At 40.7% G+C, this 20,881-nt stretch overlaps 1 protein-coding gene across 1 annotated transcript in view; it reads left to right on the top strand.

Moving 5' to 3' along the window:
- The window catches only part of LOC122643026, an 81,791-nt gene that overhangs the window by 44,181 nt on the left and 16,729 nt on the right, over positions 1-20,881 (top strand). The window contains exon 6 of the mRNA XM_043836655.1: positions 7,538-7,586. Coding sequence (XP_043692590.1) covers positions 7,538-7,586 — 49 coding nt within the window. The remainder of the gene's footprint in view (positions 1-7,537; positions 7,587-20,881) is intronic.

Here is a 20,881-nt window from a genome sequence, read left to right as displayed (position 1 = left end):
TTCATCATAACACAGTAAATCAAACGTAGCGACAGAGAATAAAATGTAATAATAACAACAATAAATAAGGAGATCTGAGTGATAATTTGATATTTATATAGATTGAAACTTGTATTACGTCCATACAGTTCTCACAGAAGTAATACAAGTCAGAAATATAAACAGCTACTATAAGCTTCACTATACAAAAATAATGTATAAACACAAAAGAGAATAGCCTGCTCCGTCAGGCCAGATCATAGGAATGCGCTCGCATCGCATACGCAAGACACATCATGTACTTCAAACTCCTGCACCGCACGACCCTCATCGGTGTGGAAGTCCGAAGCAGCATTAAGTTCAATACTTGGTTTCTTAGAACCAGCCATACCATCTAAAAGAGGGATCCACAGGGGTGAGCTCCACTGAGCCCAGCAAAGGAAAACATGCAAGCAGTTGCAAATAGTTTATGATGCGTGTCCTAAACTAAGCATGCAACTAGCAATAGATTTAGGTCTCATGAGGTATAAGTGCTACTGTAGTAGGTATCATATTCTCAGTCCCAGAAACGCAAACAAAACATCGGTCACCCGAGAATACCACTCTACTATGGTGAAGACCCGCCAGTTCTGGAATGTACACATTAGACCCCGGCGGACCCTCAATGCTAACCCTACTGTTTGTTCCCATTCTGGTAGTACTCTTCAGACCTGGGATTGTGAATGGCATTCCAGAATTACCCTTCAGACCTACCACGGGTTATCCAACACCTTACCCCTGTTGGCAAGGGTCGTAGCACTGGGTTTATGATAACCTGACCATATGCATTCTAACATGGATGATATATGAGGCAGTAGATAGTATAGTAAGGAGTTTCCAGCATCATTTGTCTACACATCAATGTATATATCACATGAAAAATTATGCAAATGCAGTATGAAATGATAACCTATAACCATGCATTCGTCTAATGCAAAAGAAAGCTACAAAACTACATGACTAATAATCCTATATTGATGCATGTCAATGGCAGCCAACAATAACAGTAAATTAAGTAAAGAAACACACTCAAAATAAGTCCAAAATTCCCGTACCTGGAGTTGAATGACTGTATAAGTCCGAAGATGATACCACTCCACCTAAAACCTCACCCAATAGGAATTTATAGTCCTAACAGGTAGCAAACAACATAAATTAGACACTACATAGACCTAGTGGTGCAGATTCATCACCAAACATGGCTTGTTTCATTGGGAATAAGTCTAGGGTTGGGTTACATACATGTTGGGCCTTTGATCCCATAGGTTTCTAATGTAATAAGCCACTTTTATGGGCCTAAAATATGGGTATAGAGGTTGCATACGGGATTAGCCCAATACTTAGTTTATTTTATGTTTTTTAATTGAACCGGTTCAAATTGGTTGTATTCAATTGGTTCAATTTAAGTGATCATGTGACTTGGTTAAGTGGTCATGTGACAACTTAAGTGGTCATGTGATGTAAGTTGGGCTGAATTAGGACTCTATAAGTCCAGCCATGTTTTGAGTCTATTTCCTTTAGTATTCTAGTTTCCTAGTCAGTTTAAGTTACCTAATAGGTTAGGGATAGTGTTAGGCCATTCCTTTTTAGTGTCTAAGTCTATTTTTGAGTCTTCTATATAAGTTTGTAAGGGAGGCCAGCATTACATACGAATTTGATTAATAAAAATTAGCTTTATGCTTGCTGCCATTGCTGCTGCTCTTTGTGGGTGTATATCCTTGTGGATCTCAAAGTGGTAAAAGGTAGGTGGACTCCTGCGACTCCTTGCATTGTGAAGATCGGGAGGCTCTTTCAAATCATCAAGCTGTTGCCATTGTCCTGCAATACAGTGAGTTTGAACTTGTTTTCTTATTTTTAACCTTCTTCTATCATCCTTCATCTTCCCTTAGATCTAATCCACAGTCCCCTTCCATCCATCAAACCCTAATCTCCATTAAACCTGCAACTCCTACTTCAACTAGGACTCCCTTATAACTACAGATCTGGCCATCAATTTCGAACCATACTTCCAGCCTATATCCCCCACACCTCTCCCTACACTCGACCTTAAACTCAGTCCATAATCCCCACTATATCCCCTCCATTCCTCCACTCCATTAAACCCAAAACCTGCAACTCAATTCTGTCCAGAATTGCAGAATTTTAAAACCTTCCCAAATCCAATTATTTTTATACCATATTGACCCCCTAGACCTGCCCATTAATACACTATAAACCCCTTTCCCAATATCCAACCCAAACCCTAGGAATTGACCTAAATCCTAGTGCTGTTCATTCGAACCAGCAACCCCTTTTGTTATTTGATCCTGTTGTTTGGCTCCTAGTAGGTCTCCTACCTATCTAGGACTACATTACCTAGGAATAAGCCCAAACCAATAAGGATCCAAGCTGGGACAGCAGGAGTCAACCGGATTCAAAACTGCCCTGAATCTGGTCGGCCGTAGGGGTCACCTGCCTTAATCCGGTGGGTGAAGCAGTGGCTGATTTTTGAGGTTAAACACATGGATCTTGCCATGCATGGAACCCCATTCCCCAAATTAGCTTAGGGAAACCCTAGGGTACTGTCATGGGGTCATTTTGACCCAATTGTATGTATGATCAATCCATGGGTTGCAATTATAGAAGATAATGTAAGGATTTTTGAAACCCATATGAACATGGCTAAACATCATAGAAAGTGGGCAAATGGTGCACAAGGGGTTGAAGGTGATGCCCAATGTGTTGGATAAATCCAATTGAGTTAGGGTTTAGGGTCTTTATAGGTCAACCTACCTAATTATAAGAAGGTTGGGTTAATTGAGCTATAAGCTCAAAGGAAATCAAAGAAGAAGAGAGGAATAGGAATTTCAGAATTTGGAAGGCCCACCTACCTTGTGTTTGCTGTGTAGAAGGTACTAGCATCTACCAATGATCCTTTCCCAAGCTCCCCAAACTTCAATTGCCAAAGATTCACAAGCCCTAGTTTCTTCCTTCCTTTCCTTCTTTCTCTTCCTAAGGGCAGAGCCGAATTCGGCTTAGGTTGGAAATGAACCTCAAAAGCTAAGGACAGCTTATATATGAGGGAATAACTAAAGGCTGTTTGGTTCAGCCTTCTGAAAATCAGTTTTTAGAATGAGTTTTTGCAAACAGATTAAATCAGAATTTACAGCCTTAAGTCCTATGTTTATGTCATGGGTTAGACATAACAGGACATAATTGAGGCCCCGGGCATGTTGGCACATAGGCAGCCCCAGATCACCAAGGATGTGGGTCCCACAAGAGGAAATTTATGTTTCAGCCCCCCATTATACTATTAAAACTTCAGTCCTATTTGTAAAAATAAGTTCTTACCTAAACCCGGCCTATGAAATTGTGAGGTTTTGCATATGCTCAATCCAGCATGTTTGACATATGAAGCTGATGTGCTGGGACCCGGTAGGATCTTCGGATTCAATGATGGCTAACTGTGTTGGCTCTCCGGACTCCTCCATAGGTGAGTCAACGGATTGATCCGAATCCACAACAGATGCAGCCCACAACATAGAGGAAGCATGGACACTGAACCAGAACCTGAAATCATACAAGTTCAAAAAGGTTCAAATTAGAGGTGGGTCTCACAACCACTTATTCTTTCAATGCTCCCACTCTCGCTCCATCTGGGAAGGTCTTTGCCGCAAATGCTAGCCCATCCTGAGGTCAATCCAGGGCTTGGAGCAGGAATGACGCTGAGTCATTTCATCATTTAGTGGCAATTGGCAAGCTCGCTTTTTGTGCCGCGCTATATCATGTATGGTATGAGAGGAACATTAGAAGATGGACTGGGAAGTTCTGATCAAATCAACAAATTTGGGATGCCATTGATTTTGAAATAAGGGGCAAACATGGCCCTAATCTCCCCGCTGTTTCGTATACTTTTAGGAACCATCACATTGTAGCGTGCTGGGGCATCCCCATCTCTTTCAGGGATGCTTCTGCAGCCCCTAGTAATGTGCCCCGTTGGGCCTCCTTTTCTCCCTCGTGGGTACTCTGTTTTCTTTGCACTTTGTTGAATATAATTTCTAGTCATCCCAAAAAAATAGATCAATTAATTCCAGTCCAAGACTTAAGTCAAGAAGTTTCAAAAGCAATATGTGCTGAAAAAAGAAAAGCATTAATTAGTTAGTTGTAACTAGTATCTAAAGTAGTGAAGTCTTATTTCAGTCAATAGGTCAGTTTCCTTGTTAGTTGTGAAAGACCTTGAAAATGTAAAGCTAATTAATTGGTCAAAAAGTGTAGGAGGAAGTCCCCATAAGAGTGTAGAACCCTCCTAGCCACTTTATAAGGAGCTACCTGTAAACTAAAGGGAACAACAGAATTTGAATGAAATCTTGTGATGTAGGACAAAACATGAAGCAAAAGAGGCCAAAACACTGTTCACGTGAATAGTGCCACAGCTCCTTACTTCGACTTGGTAGAATATTATTATATCCTGTGGGGCCCAAGACCAGACAACGTGAAGACTTTTTAGAAGGGTAAATTTTGTCTGTGTAGGGATTTAGAAGTTTTGTTTAGTTTCTTTTTAATTTTAGATTTACAAAGTAGGCTTAAGTTTCTATTTTTAATTAGACTTAATTTCTATTTTATAGTTTCTAATTTTGTTCCTTGCATGTTGGCTGAACTATAAAGCCAAGTTTCTATTTTCATTAGGTTTTAATTTTCATTTAACTTGAGGTGCAAGCGTAGCTCTCTATTAATTGTAAGGCTGCTGTAGCCATTCCCCACGATTTTGAGAAGATGAACGAATATGAGTTTGCCTTGAGTGCAACTGAGGTTTTTTATCCTTTGTGGATGAAGGGTTGAGAAACCTGGCTGAGAGAGCTGAAGCATCTTTATCCCTCCCTTCTCTTATCGTATTCCTTCCTCCTGCCCTACTCGAGCTCTGTTGGTGACTGCTGCTGTGAGTCTGCAACTGCTCTGCTGCTACACTTGTGTCAACATTATTCCATTGCTGCTGCATCTGTGAAGGACCAGCGATCAACCCAAATCACTGCTGGAGTTGCTGCTGCTGAACTGAGACCAGGAAATCTATCCCCACACCTGCGGTTGCACCTCTTCCTAGTTCTCTGCTGCTGCAACCTTCGTATCTTCGTATCTCAGCAACTACTGATCAGACTTGGCTGAGTTTTGGAGGTCTAAACCCTGCTAAGGAATCTTACATTCGATCCCAGTTTGAGCTCCTTCTGCTAGCTGATTTGGTCTGTAGCTCCTACCTTCTAAATTGGTAATCTTCTTCTACTTTTGTTTCTGACCATTCGAATCAGTTTCTATTTGGAGGCTTACTCCATCCTACCAAGGCCTACACTCAACCTGAATTTGATCACCATCGCATGGCTGAATATCAAGATTCTGTCCACTTTCTAATTCTGATTGGTGCTATTTTGATGTTCTGCTACAACCTATTATTGATCCTACTGTAGAGTGGATCTTACTTGAACCCCTTCTACATTATCTTGGTTCTGGTTTTTGCCAATGGCTGTGAGAAACAGTTTAGGAGAGAGCCCTATGTGAGTTGAGAAACCTTGAGGTGAGAGGCCTTGGTGTAATTGAGAGACTCTACCGTCTATCCCATCTTCTTTCCCTATTCTCCCAGTCGATACCCCTGTTTTTATTTACTGTTCTCACTTCCCTACGATCCTATCTAGTAAGGGTTTTGATCCTATCGGCAGGATGGAATGGAACCGGGACCTCATCAGATAGATTCAAATTGTCTATCATGGTGATGTTCTGTTCTATTTATAAGAGAATAAACAGACTCTTGGTAGGAATTCTACTAAGAGTCAAAAGTATAGTTACAATAGGAAATAAAATAAGACTTGAACTAGACTTAACCCATGACTCAACTACTAACTAAGCTAACTCATAAATGGTAGGGACAAACCCCCTTATCGTGATAGCCACTAACAACTAATGTACTGCAGGGTACATATCTTAACGCACTAACAACTAATGTACCGCAGGGTACATACCTTAACATGAATTATCATTGAAATGAGTCAAAGAAGAGACGTTTCTCTCTCTATTGTGTTCTTCTGCTGCATCACATTAATAGGGTACCAGTCAGACGAAAGCCTGAGGTTCCTTCTATGATTCTATCCACTGTCGAGTTGTCTCCAGATACTCTTTTGGGTCCTCTCTTACCAATTAATCCTGCAAGCTGCAGAAGCTATGTTACTCAGATTTGGCAGCCCCCTTGCCGAATCGCATGTCCATACATGTGGACATGAATTCGGCCATGGGTCTGGGACTGATTCAGTTGGAGTTTGCCTCTCTTGCATCTGATGTCAGTGCCTCCTTTTCTCTTTCAAAAAAATAAAAAAAAGCTGCAAGTCAGCAATAGAGAGAAAAGGGTCGGCAGAGGAGGCGGAGAAGGAGAAGGATAAAAAGAAGTAGAAGCAGAAGGAGAAGGAGAAGCATACCTGTTTCAGTAAAGGCAAGTAGCTCGATGCCTCCATTGACTCCCCATTCTGCGTCTCTGTCTCTCTCTTGTCTTTAACTTAAAATATCAAGGCTGGTGGCTCTAAATCATTAAAGGTCTAGGGTCCATATCCAAGCTGTGGTTTCTAACTGAACACATTTATTTAAATCAAGGACCCATAAACTAAGGCCCAAAGTAGTTTATCCCTAATTAAAACCACAAGTTTTGGAGTCTTAAGATTGGTTACAAAATGATCTTATAATTTGTTGTATTTTTTAAAATTTTAAAAGTTATATAACCCGAGTCCCCAAATACTGTTTTTTGTGAAATTTGCCGTATTTGATACTGGTATCTATGTTCCAACACGTGCACCCGCATTCTAGTAACATAGTGCAGAAGGGAGAAGATTTTGTAAAACTTTGCCTCCCTTATCCAAGGTTACTAGTTGGTCAGCTGTAAATAAGGGCGCCAAAGATGGTGGAAGATCTCAAACTACGTGAAACCTGGTTAAGGAAGTATACCAAATGTGCAAGGTAATTGGTCAGTGAAGGGAAATGTTTTTAATTGACTTAGATGTTCTGTTCTTGCATTAAAATACACTTTGCCAGAACTTTTCTGTGTTGGAGGTGATCCACTGTGAGATCTTAATTTTGTGAGCGACCCAAATGAGAAGAAAGATCATTAGAGGAATGTGAGGATTCCATAAAAACTTGTTTGGGAAGGACACAATGTCAATGCTCAACAGGGTCTTGCTATAGAAGGGAAATAAGATCTTTCTTAAAAACCTTTTCTACTGCTCTAAAATTTGGTTATTCCAATTAGGATTCATTGTTCTTTGTTGGACTTTTAAATTGATAGAATAAATTAAAAAATGATATTTTAATATTTAAGAATTTTGTTTTGGCGTCCTCAAAAGAGGTGGTTGAGAAACAGATTGATTATCTCTACAATGGAGGATCAAAATTTTCTTCTACTTGCAAGTTGCAATTCTAATTCGTTATGTCAAACAGTAAATTAACTACACATCTTTTATGGCTAGAATTGCCTTTTCAATTTTATCATGCTCATGCATTGCCTTAGTTGCAGGATAAGGGAACCTGTTGTTGTGCTCGTTTGATTCAACCTGTGAATCAGGGTAAGTGGATTTTGCTCTATAGTTTATATTCTATCCATGTCATTTTCATTACTCGGCCTAGTTGGCCTCCTATTGTGTCGCTATTATTCTCCAATTCTTCACCATGCTTTGAGTACCTATTCCAACATTGTATGATTTGATGCTGATGGTTTTACTGGTTACTACACACGTACCTAGACATTGAGTTCCCTACTCCCGTTACTATTCTTATTTTATGTACACTTCGCGATGCCCTTTATTTTTTAAACTTTCTCGGGAATTATAAATTGATGTAAAAGTTAATGTTGAATTCCGTGAATACTGGCTTAGAAAGTGTGACTACAGCCATGCTTTATTTATAATATGATTGAGAACATTCTAGAATAGGTACAAGGACATAATTACCCCTAAGACAATTTTACCCCTGAACCCATATTACAACACTCCCCCTCAAGCTGGTGCATACATGTCAAACATGCCCAACTTGCTAATTATAGGACAAAACAACTTGCTACCAAGTCCTTTGGTAAGAATATCAGCCAGTAGCTCACAAGACTGGATGAATGGAATACAAACTATTCCTTGCTCCAATTTTTCTTTGATAAAATGCCGGTCAATCTCAACATGTTTGGTACGGTCATGTTGGACCTGGTTATGGGCAATGCTGATTGCAGACTTGCTGTCACAGTAGAGTTGCATTGGAAGATCAACACCTAGACCCAAATCTTGAAGAAGACCCTTGAGCTGGAGAAGTTCACATATACCTTATGCCATAGCTCTAAACTCAGCTTCAGCACTAGATCGAGCCACTACTGCTTGTTTCTTACTTCTCCATGTAGTTAAATTTCTTCTAACAAAGGTGCAATATCCAGATGTTGATTTTCTATTATCAGGGTTGCCTGCCCAATCTGCATCAGTGTAGGCCTCTATCTGGAGATGACTATGTGGAGAATATAAGACTCCTTTTCCAGGAGATGACTTTAGGTACCGCAGTATCCTGTATGCTGCCTCCAAGTGAGAGGAGTGAGGGTCATGCATGAATTGACTCACGACACTCATAGCAAATGCAATGTTTGGTCAAGTATGAGAGAGATATATCAACCGACCAACTAATCTCTGATAACTACCCTCATCCACAGGGTCACCTTCCTTGCTCTTCAAGTGTGTGTTGGGCTCAAGAGGAGTATCTGTCGGTTTACAACCAAGCATCCCAGTATCACTCAACAGGTGAAGAGTATATTTTATCTAAGAAAGAGATATGCCCTTGGCTGAATAGGCAACCTTAATCACCAAGAAATACCGTAACCTTCCCAAATCTTTGACTTCAAATTCAGTGCCCAGATAAGTCTTCAACTTCTGAATTTCTTGTGCATCACTTCTTGTGATCACTATGTCATCTACATAAAAGATCAAAATTGTGACATGCTGTCCCACCCTTTTTACAGACAACATGTGGTCAGCATTGCTTTGTTTATAGCCATTTGCAACCATGGCTTTATGAAAGCGATCAAACCAAGCCCTTGGCGACTGCTTTAGGCCATATAAGGCCTTCTTCAACTCGCATATCTTTCCTTGAGTCTCTGGAGTAGCAAAGCCAGGAGGTATTTCCATGTTAACATCCCCTTCCAATTCTCCATGCAAGAAGGCATTCTTCACATCTAGTTGTTGGAGATCCCATCCTTGATTCACAACACAAGAAATGATGACTCTCACTGTATTCATCTTCGCCATAGGAGCAAATATCTCTTGATAGTCAATTCCTTGGGTTTGGGTGAACCCTTTTGCAGCTAATCTTGCTTTATATCTTTCTGCTGAACCATCTGATTTGTGCTTTACAATGAAGACCCATTTGCAGCCAACAGGTTTCTTTCTTGGTGGAGGAATCACCAAATCCCAGGTCTGATTTTTCTCAAGGGCATGCATTTCTTCATTCATTGCATCTTTCCACTTCTGTTCGGCTATTGCTTCCTACTAATTGTTAGGGATAGTAACAGAAGATGATGGAGATACAAACAGATGGAATGAAGGAGTTAGAGAATTGTATGACACAAAATTGGAAATTGGATGTTGTGTACAACTCCACTTTGGTTTTTGAATAGCAATGGGTAAATCAAGACTAGGATCAGAGGAAAGCTTACCAGGGAAATGATTAGTAGGACTTGGAGCAGGTACTGATTGTGTAGGAGTAGTGGTGGTGGTCTCTTTGTGCCAAGTTCCATGAGGAGGAAAATTCGTTCCCTTAGAGTACGTCTTCAATTCTCCAGACTCCCCCTTGACCGCTTGCTACCATTTTGTCCTAGTTCTTGTTCTTGACTAGTAATCCCATCCTCCAATTCAACAGATACATCCTCTATAGTAGGCATATTAACATCCAGAGGAGCAATCAACAGGACCTGTTCATCACTTAGAATCTCCCCCTGGAGAGGTACCGACGGTGTAAAGTAAGCTTTAGATTCCGTAAAGACCACATCCCCTAAAGATCACATCCATGGTGACAAATGATTTTCGAGTTGGAGGATGATAGCATTTATACCCCTTCTGGGTAGCCGAGTAGCCAAGAAAACACACCGGAGTCCTTTGGGGTCGAACTTCCCGTGAACATGGTGATTTCGGGCAAACACTACACAACCAAATACTTTGGGAGGCACAACAAAGGTGGAAGATCCCAACAGAATTTCCAAAGGGCAGTGGCCTCCTAATACTCTGGAAGGAAGCTGATTTATCAAATGTGGCTGTAAGAACCGCATCGCCCTAGAAACGAGGTGGAACAACCATAGCAAACATGAGAGAGTGAGCCACCTCCAACAAATGCTGGTTCTTGTGCTCAGCAACCCCATTTTGAGCAGGAGCATCCACATAAGAGGTCTGATGAATAGTTCCATGGGAATCTAAATAGGAGCGAAAGGCACCATCCATATACTCCTTGTCGTTGTCAGACCGTAAAATCTTCACCTTGGCATCGAATTGGGCTTGGACCATCTTATGAAATAAAGTTAAATAGGTAAATACATCAGTCTTACTATGCATCAAATAAACCCATGTCGTGCAACTGTAACAGTCAATGAAGGTGACAAACCACCGAAACCCAGAAGTAGAAATACATCGGGCAGGTCCGCACACATCAGAATGAAACAAACTAAAGGGAGACATACTTCTACTATTAGAAACAGGATAAACACTTCTAGTTTGCTTTGCCAAAGTGCAAGCATCACAAGAAAAATTATTCAGATTACATAGTTTCAATAAACTAGGAAAAAGAACTGATAAAACTCCCAATGGGGGATGACCCAAACAACGATGCCAATTATTCAACTCAAGTAACGCATAGGTTGGATCAAAAGACGGAGACTGAGATGTCCAAGCAGCCGATGAACTATCAAGCACATACAGACCACCAACCACCTTACCACATGCAATCGTACGACCCGTTTCCAAGTCCTGGAACAAATAGTGTTTGGGAAAAAATGTTACTTTGCAGTTTAAATCCCTTGTTAAGCACTAATGGACAACAAATTAGTAGAAAACTTAAGGAACATGTAAGACAGAGGAAAGGCACAGAGAAGAGGTGCACTGAACCGACCCCTTTCCCGATATAGGAGAAAGAGATCCGTCAACAGCACGAACCTTGTTATGACCAGATAAAGAGAATATTTAAAAAAAAGAGAGGAAGAACCTGTCATATGGTCGGTTGCCCTGGAGTCAATGACCAAGAATCGGGTATGACTGAGGTGCAATTCCCACCAAATGGAATACCTGTGGAAGAAGTGGTAGAATGATCGGAAGACAGAGAAACTGCCGAAGCAGCCAATGAAGGAGACGCAGATGCTGAAGAAGACATGTCCCAGCGAGTCATCATATCCCGGAGATTTTGCAGTTCAGCCACAACTTGGGAAAGAGATTGGTCAGGTTGCTCGTCAGTAGATGCCTGATGTGCACGGGCATTGTTGCCCTGAATGAACCACCTTTCTCACTCCCACGGGTAGCTGCAGGGCGACAATGAAGCTTCCAATAGCGGTCCTTGGTGTGCCAGTCCTTCCCACAGTGATCACATTTAATAGGGGGCGATCACTAGTCACCCGATCACCACCAACAACGCGAGAAGAAGATTAAGAGCCAGAAAGGAGGGCCAATCGTTCCCGAGTAATGGGAGTAACCATGGCCGTTCGCCTACTGTCTTCAGCCGAGAGAATTGCATAGGCCTGCTCAAGAGTAGGTAAAGGATCACGATTCAGAATATTGGCCCTGATTTGGTCAAACTCAATATTGAGACCAGCCTAAAAATCAAAGATCCTCGATCCATCTTCCCACTTCCGAAAAGCTGTAGTGTCAACATCACCGGTAGCAGTGAAGGTGCCCAAAAAATCCAACTGCTTGGTCGAGTGGATCTTCTGACGGAGCTCATAACACTAGACAACATTCTCGACCTACGAGTATGTGTCCTGGGCGGTCTTCCATATCTTGGCAGCCGTATCAAGGAGAAGGTAGCGCCCGACAATTTCTTGGTCCAAAGAATTGACCAGAAAGGACATGACCAAGAAATTAAAATTCATCCATCGATCTTGTGCAATACCAGCATCGGGAGGCTTGACAGCAGTGCCAGTGATGTAACTAGATAGACCACGGGAACTAGTCGCAAACAAGCAAGAATGAGACCACAAGAGATAGTTGTTGCCATTTAATTTAATCGGACTGGCCGGAAACAAAAGAAGTTCCCATTGCGACGTTCCAACGGGGCCAGAGGAAGCAGAAGTGATCTCCGAGATGTCAGGCATGGTGGCTAGTGTTGAAAAAAAAACTTTTAAGACTAGAAAAAAATCCTCCAAAAAATTTTAATGCATAGGGAGGGTAATAAACAGCCCTTGGTGGGAGACAACTCACCACCAAGGGTGGAAAGAAGAAGCCGACAAGGGGAAAGAGAACTCCTGTGTGAGAGAAGAAGGGTGAGAGGCTGGCGGGAGACCTGTGGAGGTGTTGGGGGGCTGGCGGAAGGCTAGCAGAAGTGGTGGGGGCTGGTGGAGGCGGTGGAGGGCTGGTGGAGGTTGGTGGGTTGCCTAGGGTGAGATCACGAAAGAGAGAGAGAGAGAGAAAGAGAAAAAAGGAAAAAAATTATTGCCCATATTCCCGGATGATTTTTGGCTCTGATGCCATGTTGGAACCGCTTCCTCTAAAATGCCGACCTTCTAGGAAAGGGAGGAAACAATATGTATATCATATAGGAGTTCCAACACGGCAGACTATCCAAGGAGGGACACAGGTGGATAAATAATTTTTTGAACACCTGCCCGCTCCTAGAGGGACTCGATACCGTGACCCCTGCCTGCTTTGATACCATGTTGAATCCGTGAATACTTGCTTAGTCAGTGTGACTACAGCCGTGCTTTATTTATAATATGATAGAGAACATTATAGAATACGTACAAAGACATAATTACCCCTAGGACAATTTTACCCCTGAACCCATATTACAATAGTTGACTTAGAAAAAATAATTGTATGCTTTATACAAATTAGATGGGGTACTTGAATCTTAAATTGTGTGTTGAACCCTGTCAAATCGGAAGTATGTCCCTTTTCTGCGTCAATGTCCATAATGTAGTCATCTTTTCCTCTTTGTTTGCTTGCTATGAGTGACTGAAGTCAATGCCAACCGAGATCAATGATGAATAACCCACTTGTCTAACAGATGTGTGATAAACTAAAATTAGTCATGGTAATTATCTCTGTATGGAATTCAGTGTAACAAGGAAGAAACTAAGGAATTTAGTTTAACATGGAAGAAACTATTAACCGGTCCACACAATACTTGAAGAAGAGGAGAGAAAGAGAGAGAGAAAAACGATAGAGGAAGAAATGAGAAATCTGAACCATGATAGATTCAGTGTGTATTCCTATCATGGTCCTCCCCTTTAATTTATAATATCAACAATGGACTCTTAGTAGGAGACTTACAGAGAGTAGATGTCTAATTTCAATAAAGAAAAGAAATAAAATACCAAAACCACTCTTTAACACATATATTACAATAGGGATACTCCCACTATCGTGATCAATGACTAGCAACCAAAGTACCAAAGGGTCTGACAATAATACCCCTGCGTTACATATTATATATATTTAAACACTCCCCCTCAAACTGGAGCATATAAATCACCAATGCCCAGTTTGGAGCAGTTTTTTCGGAAGGTAGGACCAAATATTGGCTTGGTGAACATATAACCGAGCCATAGTTGTCAAGGCGGCAAGGCGACCCAAGGAGGCGGAAGAGTGCCTAAGCGCTTAGGCGACCGCCCAAGTGTCATTTTTTTATTTCCCCTCTTTCTAACAATATTTAGTATGTTACAATATATACCTTATATCACAAAAAATCAATTTTAAGCCACATCAAGTCATAAAAAATCAACAGTAAGCCACTTCAAGTCATCAAAAATCAACATTAAGTCGCATTAGGTCATCAAAAATCAACATTAAGCCACACCAAGTCATCAAAAATCAACATTAAGCCACACCAAATCATCAAAAATCAACATTAAGTCACATCAAATCATCAAAAATCAATATTAAGCCACATCAATCATAAAAAATCAATATTAAGCGACATCAATCACCAAAAATCAACATAGAACTACAAGACAACAAAACTGAAGAAGCAAGCTATGGAAGTTTGAAACAATCAAAACATACAAAGACAACAAAACTAAAGGCAAGCTATTGGAAGTTTGAAACAATCAAAACATACAATTGGTTTATACTTTTCTTGGAATTGGGCATTGTCATGGTATACCCAGTCTCACATTTGGTTTATACTGTTTTTAGAAAATATGATCTTATCCATAAGTAATTAAGCTGCTCTCAATTTAGAGAATGTTCTTGTTCTCCAAGAAGTTTGACTAGTCAAATGATTTTATTTTTACATGAGACTTTTTGTATTAACTAGATTACAAAACCAGCTTTCAAACAAATCCAAGATTGCTTAAATCTGATTTATATTGAAGGAGTTATGTTTCGGTCAAACTTTATTTGGTGTGCGCGAATGCTGCCAAAGTCGCTCTAAATGAAAATATTTTTTTAAATATAAAAAGAAATGAATATTTTACCACTCTTTTTGTTTTTAGCAATGTTTTACCATATTAAGATTTTTGGAATTTTTAGATTTGAGAAAAACCCAAACATTAGAAAGTTAAAAATTTCTTCTACCGTTGAAAATCAAATTTTTGTTCTTGAAATTGGGGGGGGGGGGGGTTAACTTTTATCCTTTTGGAATTTGATTTTTAACTATTTTTATTGGATTCAAATAGGGGATATTTGCTTATTTATGAATAATATCTTAAGTAAATGATATTTGGCATAAATAAGGGCCAAGGCATTCAATACCACTAAGGCACAACTGCCTAGACCCCAAGAAATTCGCATGCACGCTTAGGTGACGCCTTGACAGCTATGCACCAGATGATCTGAAGAAGACAAATGGAGTAAGTGAGTAACAATCAACTTTCTCATAACTGCATCCTTTACAAAGTGACAATCGACTTAAATGTGTTTGGTCCTCTTATGAAATACCGGGTTGCTGGCAATGTAGATAGCAACTTGATTGTGACAAAGCATCTTCATAGGTTTAGTAACTGGAAAACCCAACTCTTGAAGCAGTGACTTCAACCACATCAACTCGGCTGTAGTATGAGCCATAGCCCTATACTCAGCCTCGACACTAGATTTTGACACAGTCGTTTGCTTTTTGCTTCTCCATGTGACGAGATTGCCACCATTAAATGTACAGTAACATGTGGTAGTCTGGTGGATCTATCGCTGTCAATACCAGCCCAGTCTACATCAGAATATCCTACCTGATCAATATGTTGATGAGGTTGATAAATGAGTCCCTTTCCTGGAGCCCCCTTTAGATACCTTAAGATAGGATATGTTGCCTTCCATCGAGTCTTCTTAGGTGATTGCATAAACTTGCTAATAACACCAACAAAAATTATATTTGATCTAGTAACAATTAGGTAAATGAGTTTCCCAACTAATCTCCTGTACTTGTACTTGGCATCAAATTCCTTTTCATTACGTCCTAACTTCTAGTATGGATCCGTAGGAGTATCAATTGGTTTGGAAGCAAGCACACTAGTCTCAGACAAAAGGTCTAACAAATATTTTCTATGTGATAGACTAATAGCTTTCTTACTTCGTAGCACTTCAATACCCAGAAAATACCTGTGAGAACCCAAGTCTTTTTTCTACAAAGGTGGTGGTCTTGTAAATGTTTTTGGACAATATCTTGTGGCACATCTCTCGATAAATTCTGTTGCTGATAGATTGGCCAAGCACGCCACGGTATCCAGGGTCACGAAATCTTGGGTTGATACGCCTTCTTTTTGTAGTGATGATGTTACTTGGGATGCCCAGCTGAGATCTCATTATAGACTTTCTTGATGTTTTTTTTTTTTTTTTTGAGGGTTTCCTTGGGGTGGGTTCCTCAGCTGATGGCCATGCCAAAGGTGGATGAGTTGCCCCCTTTTGTTTTCGTGTTTTTCCCTCATTTGCAACTCTTCTATTCTTTGTAATAAAGTTTCCATTGCTGATTTCTAGAAAAAAAAGTAGATAAACTTTTACCTCTATAATCCCAGATGATCATCCCTAGATATGATAATGTCATCGACATACATAACCAAAATTACCACTCTACAATCCCGGCTCCGAACAAATACAGAGTCATCATGATAACATTGTGAGAACCGCACCAAGTAACAATTGAACTGAACTTGTCGAGTCAAGCTCTAACTGTTTTAAGCCATAAATTGCCTTATGTAGCTTACAAACTTTGTGAGTATTCTCCCTTGAGCAACATATCTTGGAGGTTGCTCCATATATGCTTCCTCATGTAAATCACCATATAAGAAGGCATTCTTGATATCCAACTGATATGGAGGCCAGTCTAAATTCACAGCTAAGGAGATAAGTAAACAGACCAAATTAAGATGAGCAACAAGTGAGAAAGTCTCAAAGTAAACCGCACCATAGGTTTGAGTATAACTCTTCGCAACCAAACGGACCTTGAGCCGGTCAACTGAGTCATCTGGATTGTACTTAATGGTACACCCATTGACACCATACAATATCCTTATCTGGAGGTAAATCTGCTAAGGTCCATGTCTATTGAGAAAGCAAGGCATCCAAGATGAGATAAAGCCTCATGATGAATTTTAGGAATGGAGTTAGTAGATAAGGAGAAAACAAAGTTATGTAAATGAGATGGAAGGCGTGATTTGGAAACAAAATTTTCTATAGGATAAGCAGTCGTGGATTTCTGAATGCAACAACGAGTACCTTTGCGAAGAGCAACTAGTAAGTCAGTAGGAGACGAGGAGGAGCTTCAGCTGGAGATGCAGACTGTGTGGTGGGCTGTGAAGCAGGAGGAACTGAAGTAGACTGCACTGGCTTCTTCCGCAGTTCCGCCGCTGATACACTTTCAGTGGACTAGACGATGTAGTAGCTGAAGCATCATCAAAAGGCACGAGAGTAGGAATTGGAGGTGTGCGAATAAAATCCGTGTCAAGAGAAGAGCTAGTTCCAGGAAGGGGAAAATATGAGGTATTTAAAAAAAAAAAAAGTAACATCGACACTGACAAACTGCCGATGAGTAAGAAGATCATAACACTTGTACCTTTTTTGAGTTCTAGAGTAACCAAAAAAGACACTTGATAGCCTTGGGAGACAAATTATCGACATGAGGTTGCAAAATATGAACAAAGCGCACACATCCATAAACTCGAGGAAGTTAAGAAAATAAGGTGGAATTTGGAAATAAAATAAAAAAGGTGAACAGTTAGGTAGAACAGAAAAGGGCATTAGGTTAATCAAATAACAAGTGGTGAAAACGACATCACACAAAAAACGTTTGGGAACATGCATATGGATCATGAGAGACTGAGCAGTCTCCAATAAATGTCTGTTTTTCCGTTCAGCAACCACATTTTGTTAAGGGGTATAAGAGAAACTCGTTTGATGGATCACATCATGAGCCAAACAAAACATAGAAATTTCACGCAGAGTGTTTTCAAGTGCATTATCAGATTGAAAAACTTTAAGGGAAGCATCAAACTGGATCTTTATTTTATTATAAAAATCCTAAAAACTAGAAAGAAATTCAGAACGATCTTTCAAGAAATATACCCATGTCAAACGGGAATGATCGTCAAAAGAGTGACAAAATAAGAAAAATCTACCTATTTTTGACACGATAGGGGATCCTAAACACCACTTACTAGAATGTACTAAAGAAAGTAAAGGACTTTTAGACAAACTACGACCAGGAAAGGATGATCAATGATGCTTTCCGAGTTCACAGGCTTCACACTCAAGGTGAGAGACTGATTTGGAACCAGGTACCGTATACTGAAGCTTTGATGAAGATTGATGCCCCAACTGAAAGTACCATTGAAGAGGAGAAAGACCACCTGTAGTAGTAGCAACGGTAGTAGAGGGACAAGTACAATTCAGATAGTAGAGTCCAACCTTCTCAAGCCCGCCACCAATCATCTTCCTTGTCTGAAGGTCCTGGGTTACTAACTAATAAAGACTTAAAGGTAGAAGACTAAGTCATGAAGGGCAGAAGACTAAGTCATGGATGAAGTAGGTGAAACTGTACCATGACCAGTCACATGGGTAGAGAACCCATTAGCAAGAATTGTAGGTGTAGGGTTATGATCTTTGGAAAAGGAAGAGAACAGTTCTAACTTACCAGTCACATGTGTAGAAGAACTAGAATCAATTATCCACGAAGTGGAAGATGTGGTAGTAAAAGAGGCTGAGGTACCTGTGTTGGCCAGAGTGGCTATAGATGAGAAAGTAGCGGTGCATGACTCAAGCTATTGGAGACGTTTAAGTATTTGATTGCAGTTGTCTCGAGACACAAAACCTGTTGAAGATACATTCTCAGTATTACCATCAGTCACAATGGTATTAGCTAGTTGGTTAGCCTATTTTGGTCTACCGTGTTTTAGCGCAACATGTCTCAACTATATGGTTGGGCTTGCCAAAAAAGGAACACCATTTGGAGGATCGGTAACCCTGTTGTCCACCTGTACTGCGACCACTTGTACCACAACCACAACCTCCCCATGAGCCACAACCTCTCCTAGAAAAGGTAGAGTCTCGGCCACGACCAACAACAAATGCAAAACCTTCCTTGGAAGAGATTTAGATGTCAGCTTTGGAAGGAGTGACCATACATTGAAGACGTGCAGAAACCTCATTTAGTGAAGGCACCTTCTCTCTAACAAGCAGCTAGCTCTAAACAGATTGATAATCAAGATGTAATCCGACCATTAACTTAGAAACACGGGCTGAATTTTCCACCGTTCCAGATCAGTAGTAAGAGGTTGATGAATATTAAGCTATTACATACACTTGTAAGGCTGCATACATTTGCCCCTCCCAGACCCTACAGTAGTGGGAGCCTTGTGCACTAGGTTGCTCTTTTTTTTTTTTTTACCTTCACTTAAAAGTACTAGAGTACTTATTCAAAGACTTGTCCTCCTGTTTGAATAAACATTTTTTCATATAGGTCGTTAATCCGGGACATGCTCTTCTCTTGGGAGAAGCTTTCCTTTAGGTCATCTCAACCCCCTTTTGTAGTGGTGTTAGATGTGGAACTTGACATTGGCTACATTAGCTTGATCTATACTGTTCCACAACCATATGAGAATAGTGCAATTCTCTCTCATTCACTCATAATCTTTCACATCAGATGGTTCTTTAGAATCATCAGAAGGTGGTTCGGATGTAAGATACTTCATCTTTCCTTTAGCATGAATGTAAACCTTAACTGCCTGAGCCCATAACAGATAATTGGAAACTCCATTGGTTTAATGGTAGTGATCTGGACATTAACATTGTCTGAGGTAGATTTGGGATCAGCCATCATGCACTGTGGGGAAACAACTGATGAGAACTCAAACAGTGGATCAGGCAGCCAAGAAAAATCGATAGGGCCAGGTAAAGCACCTCTGGCCTGCAAACAACACGGCACCAATATGCAATAGGAACCCTGATTGATAGGTCTCCAAATCTGGGGAATTATAACAGATCAATAGGGAATAGAAACCCTTCGATATCACAAGTAGTTGATTTCAGAAACCAGCAATAAAAATAACCAAATCTGAAAGTAAAAGACCAGAATTATGGGTAATTCTCAATTGCAACCAATGTGGGTGTCAGATGGACACCAAAGCAGGGTCGCGTGACCTGCAGTAGGAGGGCAACAATGCCCTAAAATATCACAGAGATCTGCTGATCTGATCTGAAGTAATTTCTGAAATCGATTATCTGAAAATCCTCTCCAAAACAGATTATCACATAGGCTAGAGGAGAAGACTGATTGTAGACAATCTGCGACTCTGATCATTCCAAAATAAGGATCGAGTGTACCTGCAAGTAGGGTAAACTAAACCCTAAAATAAGAGAAGGTTCTGCTGGCCTGATATGAAGTAATTGTAGATCTCAATGTCTTCAAAAAAAAAAAAAAAAAAAATTCCAGAACTTGTGCTTTATATTCATAGAAGTTGATTCTGGTAGACTGATAACTCCATGGGAAGCAAGAAATAGGTAGTTGTTGAAGGATGACTCTTGACCCGGACCCGGATACATTAAAGAGTCTAGGTTCATTATGCACATGTTGCAGATGTGATTTGGCTAGGATTTTATTTCTTATTGTAATGATCTCTAGTAATAGATAAAGTGGTGGCCTCTGTCTTCTTAACAAGCCAAATGATTCTCTCTTTTTATCAATTTGGTATCAGAGCAAGGAATCCTAAATGATTTTTTTGGTTTTCTTTATTCTTCACCGCCGCCGCCAGTAGAGCTCCACCACTGATCTCGAGGTTCCGGCCTCACCACGTCAAACATGGTTGATTGAATATGTGCAAATACATGTCGTACCATGTATGACAATCACTGACAACCACTGTCAATCTCCGCCACCACCATTCTGGCTAAAATGGCCGCTCCACCACTACCGGTAGGACCATGCCCCTACCTGTTTGCGAGAAAACCAGGGCGTCCAGCCCATGTTGAACTAAACCAGGGGCTACCGCGCCTTGTTGCCGATCGCTAGGGCCTCTCGCCCCTCTCCGCCAGGGCCTCTAGCCCCTACTGCTGCTCTGTTCAGGGTCTCCTGCCCTTGCCGTGATTCCAGGGCTTAACGCCTGGACTTCTCGTAGCCCTGCTTGGCTCCTCCTTGCTCTTGCCTGGTTTTGCCACTTTGCGCCAGCTCCTTAAGAGGCTCTGTTGCCCCTGCCCAGCCATCAATGGTCTTTAAA

This window comes from Telopea speciosissima, chromosome 1 (genome assembly GCF_018873765.1).
Source record: "Telopea speciosissima isolate NSW1024214 ecotype Mountain lineage chromosome 1, Tspe_v1, whole genome shotgun sequence".
Classification (NCBI taxonomy): domain Eukaryota; kingdom Viridiplantae; phylum Streptophyta; class Magnoliopsida; order Proteales; family Proteaceae; genus Telopea; species Telopea speciosissima.
The sequence above is the reverse complement of the archived record's forward strand: the minus strand, read 5'-3'. Positions and strand labels throughout refer to the sequence as shown.